General features: G+C 32.1%; 2 protein-coding genes and 1 non-coding gene across 6 annotated transcripts in view; 2 read left to right on the top strand and 1 right to left on the bottom strand.

Moving 5' to 3' along the window:
- LOC133188259 (androgen-induced gene 1 protein-like) overlaps positions 1-13,529 on the top strand; it is a 423,009-nt gene that overhangs the window by 168,041 nt on the left and 241,439 nt on the right. The window lies entirely within an intron of this gene.
- Positions 1,575-1,656, bottom strand: Trnas-gcu (transfer RNA serine (anticodon GCU)). The gene has a single exon. It is a non-coding gene; the product is annotated as a tRNA-Ser (tRNA).
- LOC133188134 (uncharacterized) lies at positions 2,137-12,004 on the top strand. The gene is made up of 5 exons (XM_061323519.1): positions 2,137-2,308; positions 3,745-3,887; positions 7,065-7,196; positions 8,725-8,906; positions 10,222-12,004. Exons 2-5 carry the CDS (start codon positions 3,746-3,748, stop codon positions 11,392-11,394), a joined length of 1,629 nt encoding a protein of 542 aa, XP_061179503.1. The 5' UTR covers positions 2,137-2,308; position 3,745; the 3' UTR covers positions 11,395-12,004.

Raw genomic sequence — 13,529 nt, 5'->3', positions numbered from 1 at the left:
AAATACTTTGGTGGATTCAAGGGGGCGCACCCCCTTTTCCCCCTTTAAATAAAAACATTCTTAATAAATTTATATTCTTGAATTCATAATAACTAATTTATATTGTGAGTTTCTGTTGAATTAGATTTAAATGACGTTTATAGCCTTCCAAATTTTCCGGCGGGTAATTTTATGACCTCATGCAACTTATGATTACATGTGAAAACATTTCAGACATTTTATTTTAAAAAACCTGATTAGAAACTTTTTTTTCTGAAAAATAATTAGGTCTATAAGTTAAACTACGAATTTTGAGAGTGTTTGCCGGGATTGACATACATCCTTTGACTTTTACGAACTACAATTTATTCTTATAGTATCTAAAAATGGTGGGAAATCTATGGTGTAAGCTATTTATTTGATAAAAGATATTAAAACTATAATAAAAAAGTCAGTATAGAAATGTACATGTATGAATGCAAAACCAACACGCCCAGTTTTGCCAATCCATTTTCAATGATGTGTGCGAAGCTAGTGTTAGGAATCGAACACACTCGGTAAAATATATCAGAGCTGATGCCCATGTCTACAATCACGGGTGTTTGGTGTAAGGTTATGATGAATGCAGATGCCATTGAATATTAACATTTTCATGCAAGCTTCAATAATTAAACTGAAAGTATTTTAAAAATGAATATAGAAATTTAAAATTGTAAACAGAACTGCAATGCACTGTTGTCCATGTCCCTTAAAGGAGAGACGATACAAACTTCTTTTCAAATTCATGAAAATAACAATCAAATGTAAATTTATACAAGTAAAATGAAAAGATTTAGTCACACATAATTTAATTTTTCATCCAAAGTTCCTCAACAATTTTCTATTAAGTGATAAAAAAAATTATATGGATTTACTAGACTAAGTATAAGGGTGGCGGGAAAAAGGAAGAAAATTGAACATCATCGAAAGTCTACAATTAAGAGAATTAATATATATGCCTCATTTATATAACCAAAATAATTCACAAATATACATACTATAGTTCATGATTCCAACTTTATTTGTGAAGCATCTGTCCTTTAGCTTTTTTTTTTTTTAATTTGTGCCCATTTACCAGGGAAATCGTGGATCTGCCTCTGGGATATAATTCACAGTTGTAGATCATTAAAGTTAGCCGTGAACAATCATGGCATATGAGTGGTCTTGACATCTACCGTCATAAGCTATACATGTACGTCTTCTGTGGCTGCATGAAAAGTTTGAAAAAAAAAATGGAATCACTTTAAAATACTTTAGTATACCAAGTTTTTTTAAAGGTCTTTTCAGCTCATTATATGTTACCGGCAAAAAACAAACTGATCTAGGATAAGAAAAGTATGCTTACGTGCACTGATTTATACTTTACAAATATCGTCTCCCCGTCTCTCTAAATGTATGCCCCCCTCAACTTTACCCCAAATGGTTTTATATACACGTTTTCTGGCTTGTATGGAACCTTCCCGGGAAAATTCCTCGATTCACTCTTGATTTTTACGACACAAGGTCTTGGTTGACCCATTCAAAAGGTGTAATATTAGACGGGGAAAAAATTTTATCGACGAGGATGGGATTCGAACCCACGCGGGGAGACCCCAATGGATTAGCAGTCCATCGCCTTAACCACTCGGCCACCTCGTCTTGGTATCCCAAATTGATAAAAAGAAATTATATTCTGTTGCCTTACGGGGACACCTTCAGTCAAATGTACACAAGCAACTTGACACGTCTCCGCAGTTTTAATTCTTCATTCTTGTACAAGGTCATTCTAATCTAAATCGTGATTCATTATAAAACGTTTTGCATATTCTTCGGATAAAAACGAGTACATTAAACCAGAGACTGATTAAACGGTTTACATGACTAAGCATCTTAAGTAATTAATATGACCATGATGACCTTTCATAAAAAAAAATATTTCATTTTTTAACACTTCATCTCTTTTGTCTTACAATATCTAACGTCTTTCTTCTAATTATTTTTTTTTTCGTTTTTATCAGGAAATTTCATTTTTAAAGTGGCATGACTGACTCAGTTTAAAAACGCACTAAGCATTTGTAAAGCATGATAATGACAGTGATTGTTAACTATTTTAAGAATTTCTCCCAAACATTGATCGTGGACACAGCTAATTAACATAATTAATACCGAAAAGCGAATCTATACTTCAGTAATGTGTATTGGTTAGTTAGTTATTTTTAAACAGTATTTCAATATGCAGTAATGTAGGTACGGACGATTATATGCAAGAAGATCTAAAGAAGATGAAAGAAGTTTTTAGCTGAAACAGAATGTAAGATTTTTTTTTGTAAAAAATCTCGAAAGTTTCATTGTATATTTTTTAAAATGAATTTTAATCTGGATCTTATGCAAGATAATTTTATCCTATAGGGATAACTGCATATTTATATGTAAGGCAGTTTGAATTTGTAGATCTCAGTTGACAACAGTCGCACATATCAAGTTTTAAAAAAAATGAACAATGAACTTTGAAAGAAGATATACTTTCTATATTACGTGTCGGATCTTGGCCAACAATTTAGAATGTAGTGAATTTCTTGTGATAAATTTTATTTGTAGAAAGAATATTATTCACCAAGAAAGATACCTTTAGAATGAATGTGTGCAGTCTTTATATAAATATATATGCTGTTTGAAAGCGAATGCAATTATGACATCATTTTTTGCATGCTGAAAATCTACAATAATCAAATGCCAATTATTATAACAGTCAATAAGTTCAAAAATGAGTTCCAAACAAATTATGACAATTACACATAATCTAAAGTACGGCCTCATGCATCCTCTGGGGCACGGAGAGGATAAGTAAGTAAGTAATGTATCTATCATATTTTATATAAATCAGTAAGCACCTTTTTCCTTCATGTGTGGTTCCATCAATATCCCGGACATGTGCGTCAACGTTCATTTTCACAGGTCAGCTTTTTTTTATGAAAGTCTATGTCAAAGGTTTAACTTGACATACCATGTTGAATACGACTCAAAATATTTTTATTTTTTTGTCTACATTTGCCTTAATTAATGCACTACACATTGAGATATTAATGTAAGCACAACATTATTACATATATAAAATATGTTATTATAATACATGTAATATGTTGACAGTGGATCAGTCTAACTATATAAAAGTACCCAGAAATTAGTGTGCAATGTAGAGAGGGTCTTTAACATAAAAAAAATTTGATAGGGTCAAATTGTAAACATATCCCAAGACAGAAGTTATAGGAAGGTGTGAATTAGTGATATTTACAGGGGACACCCAATTAGGCTGTCTAGCAGCACGTATATCACAAACTCAAAAAGACATAAAGAAAAAAATGCTACAATACATGATATAGTAATTATCACAAACTCAAAAGACATTAAAAAAAATGCTATAATATATGATATAGTAATTATTACTAGCTTTGATGAAAGAGAGTGTTAAATTACTTGCCATGTTTTATGTGTCAAGTAAAGCTTTTATTATAACATTCATACTAAGAATTGCCACAAAAAAAATCATCTGGCTGTAATCTGAATGGTCTGTTGGGTTACAACTAACAGTTTTTTTTAGGCTTTATTTTTAAAAAAATGAGTAATTTTAGGAAATTTAAACTTCTATATATAATATATGGAGTTACCCACATGGAACCAGATTGAGACCCAAAAGTATAAGTATAATTTTTCATACAAAATAATCCATACATGTAATGTCATTTGTAGCATGACAGATTTTGGAAGCGAGACTTGGTTTGGGAAAACCCCTGAAGATGTTCCACTTCTTGGACTGGATCAGTTCAGTGATGAGGTCTTTGCTAGCTACACAGGCCCTGAGGACGGACTGGGATTTGTTTTTAGAGATTCCAGTAAGTCAGTTCTGCTTTTCAATATTTTTCAAATTCAGAGCTGGTTATTTATAGTTGACATTTACATTTTTTAGCTTTATTTAAGGATTTTGTGAGTGTTGTTGGTGTGTAAATCACACAGACTTGTCATGAAGGTATTTCAGAAAGCATGCTAGCACTTCATGAAAAATATGCCTTTTTGCAAGTCTGTGTGATCTACACATCAATAACACTCACAAACTGAAAAAAAACAATCCTTATATTTACATTTTATATCTTTAAAACCAACATTAAAAACATTCAGTATTTGAATTTTTTTTTTACATCTTGGTGTAGTGATGTACCGATTAATCGATTAAATTGATTATCTAATCGAAATGACCCCTGATAATAGATAATCGATTATAATTTTGATAATCAATTAATGAAAATATTAGTTAAAAGCAAATTATTCCTTAGATTTTTGATTCTTTGAATTTAACTGAATCCTAAATAATAATCTAACAAATGAATCCAATGATACAAAATATATCAAAAATGTAACCTAGAAATCACTCCAGAATTTTTTACCAATTTATTTTTCATTCAAAATTGAACAAATGAAATACTTGAAATCAATTGATTATTAATCGATTATAGTGCACCTGATTATTCCAGTAATTGATTATGAAAAAAATTCTGATTTCCCATCACTATCTTGGTGGCCTCATTATCACTTTAACGCACATTTCTCCATGTATATTTCAACATGTAACTAAAATCTATTTCTAATCATAGTTGGCTTAGTAAAAAACACAGCAAATGTTAGTATTTCCCTTTGCGGGGTCAATCTGGGATCAACAAGCATAAGGTACTGTTTCTCCTCTGTAAAATTACTAGTGTTATGGGGCAATGTCAGACAAATGAAATCTACATCATTATGTATAGGATCATTATATTTTTTTTGGCTCCATACTACACTATTATTATGCTATGCCAGTAATATAGTAATAATAGAAAGTTTTTCAAGAGTGTGTGAAGCTTAATTAAAAATAATTACAGGTATTACAGTTACAAAGGATTTAGTGAGAAAAATACTCTGACAAAGGGGGATAATTTTAATAATGTGAAAGCAATCCATTCTGCAGCATTCACTGGGTCAGGTTTTTATCTTCTAATGGAAACAGTCCTCCACTAATTGATAACTGCTGAAAAAAATTCTGAAAGTTGTCACTGGGAACTATGACACCATTTTAAAGCAAGCTTCTACTATCATCAATCCCTGGGGTATATCTTGATAGGTTTTTCTAATACATTAATGAAATTGTCCTGATATATTAGATGGACTGTGAGTTTAACATTAAAGAGATTTTGATGAACAAAAAGCTTGGAGAAAAAGTAATCTCAAGAAAAACTATTAAATCACAAATATTACACTAAGTAGTTATTTTTTTTAGTGTTTTACAGACTGTATAAATGCTTCCAGATATATATATATATATTTATATATATATAATTATATATATATATATATATATATATATATATATATATATATATATATATATATATATATATATATATATATATATATATATATATACACTGAACCAAACTTCTAAGTGTTCACCTAACTTTTTTTAAGTTTTAAAAAAACAAATGCATACAATAAATAATTTCTTTAATTCATGGTTAATGATGCATATTTCAGTTCGATGTTGCGTAAATTTCGTGTAAGTGTCTCGTCAGAATTTTAAGCAAAGTGTCAAGGACATGATGTACCCTCAAAATGAAAATTCACATAAAATAATCTCTAAGGAATAAGACCACCACTCACTTAAATTACTGCAAGGCATATTCTTTTCTCATGGATACCATGAACCCCTGAATAGGATATTGATCCATCTGCTGCCACACCTACTGCATGGATCTTTCTAAACCGTTGAAGTTGTGTGGAGGGGGGGGGGGGGGTGCTTTGACATTCCTTACAAAAATCCCAAATGTATTCAATAGGATTCAGATCCGGGAATTTGATAGTGCATCATCACAGATACCTTTTGGTCAATATTCTTTGGCGTTTTGCACGTAAGTGTACCTCTTTAAGGATGATTCAGACTGTTTGAGATGATATTAGACTGCCACAAGCACCAATTTCTTATCATTTTCTTACCATTTAAGTCGTTTGTTTTAATGTTTCTAAAATTGTTTCAGGACAATGTAACAAACTTTTAACCTAGTTGTGATGCGAAACGTTGGCCTCAGACGAAGATCCAGATCACTTCCGGTTTGATGAAATTTTGTCCAAAACTTTCAAATTGTGACAAGTTGGCGATGAAAATGACGCAGAACCTATAGAAAAATGTGTTTTAATGGGTTTTTATACTTGTTGTTAATTTTTAAAAGTAATATCAAGGACAAATGAACACTAAAATAAAAGTGAGTAAAACATGGTGCAAGGATGATCCGGATAACAACATTCCAACGGTTCTCCCCCATTTTGCCAATGTTTTGTGTTTTTTAGTTAAACCAGTTTTCAAAAATTGAAAATGGTCACAAAAAGATGCTGATCACACAAAACACTTGCCGCAAAGTACAGATTTATTGTTTTTACGCTTCGTCATGGTACATTGGTTTTCATCAGTGATAATTAATTTTCTTTCAATAATTGTTGAGAAGACTCGTTGGTTATAATAATTTGAAAATATCATACCATTCTATCTTGTAGTTTTTAAATAAATACTTTTATTAGAGTGAACACTTAGAAGTTTTGTTAAGTGTATATATATTATATATATATATATATATATATATATATATATATATATATATATATATATATATATATATATATATATATATATATATATGAGAAATGAAAATGTCAGTGAGATGAAATATATCCCACTGTTTGTAGAATACATGTAATTGTATGAAGGTGTTAACAGATAGCGCATAATGCAAATATTGAATTAAAGATTGTAGGGTTAAAGCAGGTAAAATGCAAAATATAAACATTTTACATATTATCCCTCCTCCCCCTCCCTCTCCAACAAAAAAAAGTGAATAAATTTTCTTGTATTTATTAATCTTTGTGAGTATATAGCTTTCTAAAAATAATATTGTTCATTTATAAACTTTATAGCTGAACATTTTTTTTCCTTGAACTATAATTTAATGCTATTCTCTTTTTTTCATTAAAAAAAACAATTATACTTGTAGGCAGTAGCATTATACCTTCCAATACATACATAGAGGCAGCAGGGGTCAAAAATTGGAACATCAAGGACCAGAAAGCTTATGGGATTTGTATTTCTCTGTATGAACAACACCCTGTTAATGGCAAGATGTCAGGTATCTACAAAAATGCAGATTTTAAAATTGTTTTTTGAATCATGTACAATGTTCCAAATTTTTACAGACAATTATATCACAATTCAGTTCTTAAAAGAAGATTTGAATCAAGGAAAATTTTAAACTAAGCAAAATTCATGGTACTGACTGAAAACCTTAACGGAATAAGCAAAAATATCTAATACAAGGGACTCTGACTGCCAGTTATGAGTATAGTTAGAAATATTTAATACTATTTGCTTAAATAATTTTAACTGTAAATCAGCTGCTAATGTATTGGATGCTTGAAGTCGATAAACGCTCTGTTATTAATTTATCAGAACCAGATGCAGTCTAAGGCCACATAAATTTAAAATTTAGATTCTCATCCTAATTTGCTAAAAAATTGGGGCGGGTGGGCGGATTTTATTTTTTATTTTTTATAATTGAAAGTATCAACAAAACATTCGTACACATAATTTTTACATTATGTTAATGCCAATATGAATAGATTTTATTGTTTTCATATTCTTTTAAATATCTACAGAAGTTTCTTGTTATAGAAAAATATTTATAGTTTTATTAACAAATTATCAAGTACACAGATACGGCACATGCCAAACAAAATGAGGTGCTGATCGTAACAAATTGCATATGCATGTTTTCTCATCGGCCTTTCCCCAAATACCTTATAGTTTTACCAACAACTCCTTCTGTTCTGTGTGATATATCACAGATTTCCACTGTCCTCATACATTCAATCGTTCTTGAGACTTGACATGTTTGAAATTAAAATATATATCATATTTGCAAAACAGGATTGGGTAAATCTGTGAAATATTCTACTGAAAAGCCTAGGCCTGAACAGTTTTAAGATTTAACATTTCCTAAGCACTATTATTCTCTAAAATCTTTGAACGATGTTTTATTTTTTTTTAAATGCAAAATCACATATAACTGGAGAACGCTATTTAAAACTTGACCATGTGTCATTTTCTTCGTCTGTTTTTACTTGGTTAAAATCTCTTTAAAAACTTGTTCATGCCAGTGATAGTATCTAGATGTGTTTATGTTATTTTTACTTTTCTGCCTTCTCTATACTGACAAATTATCTTTACCTTACATATTTAAACTGCTTTTATTGCCGATTTTTCTCCATTCTTCACATAGTTTTTTTTTTTTTTTTTTTTGCTATAAATAGCGCCACGCGACTTTTAATACAGACGGGAGATAACTCTTAAATTTTGACCCAGATTCTTGCTGAATAAAAATACTTGAAAATAATACGTTTGACACTCAAAAAGCAAAATAAAAAACAAAGGGGCGGGGCACTTTGAGAGGGGCGGGCGGGGATGAGAATCTAAAGTTTAGTTTTACCTGGCCTAATGCTAAAGCATTCAAATTTGTTCAATTACATACGAAAATTAAATTTGCCTGGAATGGGTCAAGTGTTAAATTGTACATTGGACTAAGATGTGAATACAGTGCATTTGGTGTAATTGGTGTGAAAGCTACATATAATTAAAAAAGTTTCAAAATTTTTACATAGGTGATCCTATTGCTGATGCCTTTGCATTATGTGCCAGGAAAAACAACTGTATCCTGCTGATAGCTGATGGTGTGAACTGGGGAGAGAAGTCTCGATTAGCTGCCAGATGTGCCTTATATGGAGCCATGAAATACCTCAACCGTAAACTATTCCAGGAGCGCCAACAACCACAGAATACACAAGTATGAATGGGTTATTTTTTTTAAAGCTAAATCATTCTGTAGGTTATAAGCAATTTTTAAGTAACATTTAAGGATTAATGGACTCTAAAATAGAAAATATATGCAAATTTATCAGAAAACTAAGCACTCAAATTAGTTATCATTATTATCATTACTTCATTTATTATCTTTGAGGTTGAATTCATGGAATTTTCCTTAAAGAAGGTAAAATGATGTGAAAAGTGAGAATACAAAATGTATCGTATATATATTCATGAATAAGTCAGTATTATGGGAGTCAAATTTTTGTCCAAAACTCTTTGTTTGACTTAAAAGCTAGTCGTAAAAACATCAATACTTATCTGGAAGATGAGATGTTTTGTAATAATGTCAACAATTATCATTGATAAGAGTAGAGACATAAGATTTTTTAATGCAGGAAAGGAATAGATAAAGTTAGGCCAAATAAAAAAATATGTGTGGTTCCGGTTACCCGACTGTCCCTATTTTATACCCCCGACCCTAAACTTTTTTTTGATAATTTTCAAATTTCCAGAATTTTCCCTGATTTCCCTCATTGGCTCCGGTATTAGTTTTATTTTCAGCAATGGTGGCCTTCTTTAACAACATCGTTTCAACACGAAGTACAAGTGTTTTGTCAGTTACAAATGTCACCACTTGAAAGAAAGCAATAGTATTATCTCACCAATATCACCAATAGTTAATTCAAGAACATTCAATGATATTATTGACTTTTATTATATTAAAAAAAAAAAAAAAAAAAAAAACTACCTACCTACCCTAATTTGTTTGGAGGTGTAACCGGAACCACACATATTTTTTTATTTGGCCTTACCATATGCATAACTAACAAGTTCATACAGAATTATTGATTTTATTTTGTTGGGGGGGGGGGGGATTTAATTGTTTATAAAAGATCAAACACAGAAGTCATACTCAAAAACACAGGTAAATACAATAAAATATTGATCTGAAATTGAGAAGCAATTCTGGCAAAACACACACACACACATACACACACACCGACTTTAAGTGAGTCGATGGCAAATTCCTTCAAAATACTTTGAAAAATAAAACCAACATAAGCAAGCTGACATACATGTGAGTGTATACTGTAAGGGCTAGCCAAACATTACATACAAAGTAATTTTTGTGGATGTCACTTTCTACATAGCTTGTATCAGGATAGGTACCAGGATTAGACATAATATTGTTTGTTGAAGTATCACAGCGTTGACTTAAAATGATCTTTAAGAAAGTTTTAGTGTTTTTCTGCATACATCAGTATAACCATGTTGTAATTGTGTTTTTGTAGGAGGCCCTTGTGCTGCTAAGACAGGCTTTTGATGCAGCCCATTCAACTATTCTTGACAGGGATGGTGGTCTCACCACTATGTGTGCCTGCATGGTTTGTCCCGTGAAAAATTCTAAACAGTTTGCTGTCTGCTGTGTAAATGTAGGGGACAGTTACGGTTACTTGTTTAGTCATCGCTATGGTATCAGGGAACTCACCATTGGATCACATGACATTACATCAGAGCGGGACATTCGTGATGCAGGTGGTGCCATAGGTCCAGTATGCGGTAACAATCCAGAACTACAGAATCTAACATGTTCTCTATCATTCTGTGAGGCAGGTGATATTGTGTTCTTAACAACTGATGGGATATCAGATAACTTTGATCCAGTTGTGACAAAAGCTGCATTGCCAAGAAAAATAAATGATGCCAACAGCAATGAGCTTTCCCCAAACTCCATGGATTCAGGGAAACCTGAAATGGAGCCAAGTGAGAGACATTTGTATGCTATGAAACAAATGGAGAGGGTTGTGTATGAGTTTGAACTAGTTACAGAAGAACAGTGCTCAGCTCAGGAATTATGTGGAGCCTTAGTTCAGCATGTGCTCCGTCTCACAGACGCTAAGAGAAAAATACTAGAGAACCCCCAGCTCTATGTAAGACGAAGGCTTACCCAAAAGGAGAAGGAAAAACGAGATTCAGACATTGTAAATCAAATGGGCAAAGCCCCAGGGAAATTAGATCATGCTTCCATTGTGGCCTTTGAGGTCGGCATTATGAAGAGAAATGAAGAAGAAATGGAAAGTATTCCACTGATTGAAACTGTGCAAGGATTAGAATCAGTTTCTGAATCTGAAGAATGTCCATCAAGTTCAGGACCATTGTCTCCCACCCACAAAAAATCACGTCCAAGGAAACTATTTGCAAGAATTAAAAATCTGAGTGTAAACACTAATGGCCATAGTTCTTCTAGTCCAGTCACTAGTCCTAAAAGTGCTCCAGTTTCACCAAGGAAGTTCTCATTCAAAAGGTCAAGGTCAAAAACAACCGAGACAACCTCTCCAATAAGCCCTGAACCCACCTCCCCCTCAGATATCCCTTCCCCATCCCTAGTCAGTCCTTCCAGTGTATTTCCTGTGCCAGCCCCACGCAGAAAACACCGTCAGGCTTCTCGTGAGTCATCAGTGTAATTTTGTTCTATATGAACTACGTAGTATATGCTGCTCAAAAGGTCATTATATTGGCAAGGGCGTATTTATTAATATTTTATTTATGGTATTATAGGCATTACTAATGACTGCAGGGTAAACACTAATCAAATTAGTATCAATGATGTAATATGTTTTTAGAGATAAGTTGTCACAATTTCTGAACATTTTAACCATTCATTCAATGAAAAAATTAGAAAGGACAGAGGTACATTTTTTTTAACAAGGGTTAGTTTTAGATTTATGAGAATTTTTTATGGAGGAAAAAAAATCTTATGTATCAAATTACCAAAAAAGTAATGTGTACAGTGAAACACTTAAACCAGAGGCTCAGTGGATGGTTTATGAGTATAACAGTATTAAGATGGTAAAATATGGATATAGCAAGGCAAAGAGCAGAGCTGTATAGATATTGACTGTAGCCAGGCTGTTATGAAAGTTTTATTTGTGTACTAGTAATTCTCTCCCTGAACATGAAATGTATCTTGTATATCATTTTAAAAACAAGTTGAAAATCTTACTTTTAATAGCAATTAATGTTTTCAGTCCATTTTCGTAACTATGTACAATTTAATAAAATTTTCATATAAGATCTTGAATTGTTTGATTTTATGCTGGGTAAATATAAATACATACCTTTTTTTGAGCCCCGCCATGAATATGAGGGGGGCATATAGTGTTTGTCATGTCCGTCTTCCGTCCCGCTGTCCTCCCATCCTTCTGTCCTTCCGTTTGTCCTTCCGTCACACTTTGTGTTAAAGAAACTATTCATGATGTTATTGTCAAACTTATATGCTGATACATATTGATGAGAGCTATTCAACTTCATTAACATTTTTTGACCTTTCCCTTTCCTTTGACCTTGACCTCCCTTTCTTAAATTAGTGATTTCTCAATTTCAAATAAACTTAAGATATTCTTATCAAGTCTTGTATGCTTATATACCAGTATATACATGTATATTGATGAGAGCATTTTTTTTTTTTGGAGGTTGGCTTTTCCTTTGACCTTTACCTCACTTACCTTAAAATGGTATTAAGCTTCATTAAAAAAAAAAAAAAAAAAAAAAAACTATTCAAAGATATTTTAATCAAATCTAATATGCTGATACACATTGGTGAGAGCTATTCAACTGCATCAACATTTTTTTATGCCCCCGTAATCGAAGATTCAGGGGCATATAGTTTTTTCCCTGTCCGTCCGTCTGTTTGTCTGTCTGTCTGTTTGTCCGCAAAAACTTTAACCTTGCTCATAACTTTTGATTAGTTGGAGCTATGGCTTTCATATTTCACATGTATATTTCTTGTGACAAGACCTTTCTTTGGGTACCATAAAATTTGACCTTTTGACCTTGACCTTAGAGTTTGACCCACTTTTGCAAAATTTTACCAAACTTTAACCTTGGCCATAACTTTTGAATAGTTGGTTCTAGGGCTTTCAATCTTCACATAGGTATACCTTGTGACAAGACCTTCCTTCGGATACCAACAACTTTGACCTTGACCTTGGTGTTTGACCTACTTTTGGAAAAACGATAACCTTGGCCATGACTTTTGAACTGTTCATGCTAGGGCTTTCATACTTCACATGTGTAATCCTTGTGATAGAACCTTTCTTTGGATACCAACAACTTTGATCCTTTGACCTACATCTTGGAGTTTGACCTACTTTTGAAAGACTTTAACCTTGGATATAATTTTTGAACGGTTGGTGCTAGGGCGTTCATATTTCACATGTGTATTTCTTGTGAGAAGACCATTAATTTTGACCATTTGAACTTGATCTTGAAGTTTGACTTACTTTTGAAAAACTTTAACCTTTTCCATATCTATTCAATGGTTGCTGGTAGGGTTTTCATGTTTCACAGGTATATTCCTCGAGACAAGACCTTACTTTAGGTACCAACGTATTTGATTTGCATTCGAGAAAGTTTTACCTTTGTTATGAGTTGCCATACGGGGGCATCAGTGTTTCACAAACACATTTTGTTTACCTTTCCCTTTCCTTTAAAGTTGACTTCAAAATTTGTTTTTAGTTTAATTTCAAAGAAAGTATTTAAGATATTTTTATCAAACTTTATATGCTTATGCATATTGATGAGAGCTATTCAATGTCAT

This window comes from Saccostrea echinata, unplaced genomic scaffold (assembly GCF_033153115.1).
Source record: "Saccostrea echinata isolate AGI-Se365-2 ecotype Australia unplaced genomic scaffold, CSIRO_AGI_Sech_v1 ptg000001l, whole genome shotgun sequence".
Taxonomy (NCBI): Eukaryota; Metazoa; Mollusca; class Bivalvia; order Ostreida; family Ostreidae; genus Saccostrea; species Saccostrea echinata.
The sequence above is the reverse complement of the archived record's forward strand: the minus strand, read 5'-3'. Positions and strand labels throughout refer to the sequence as shown.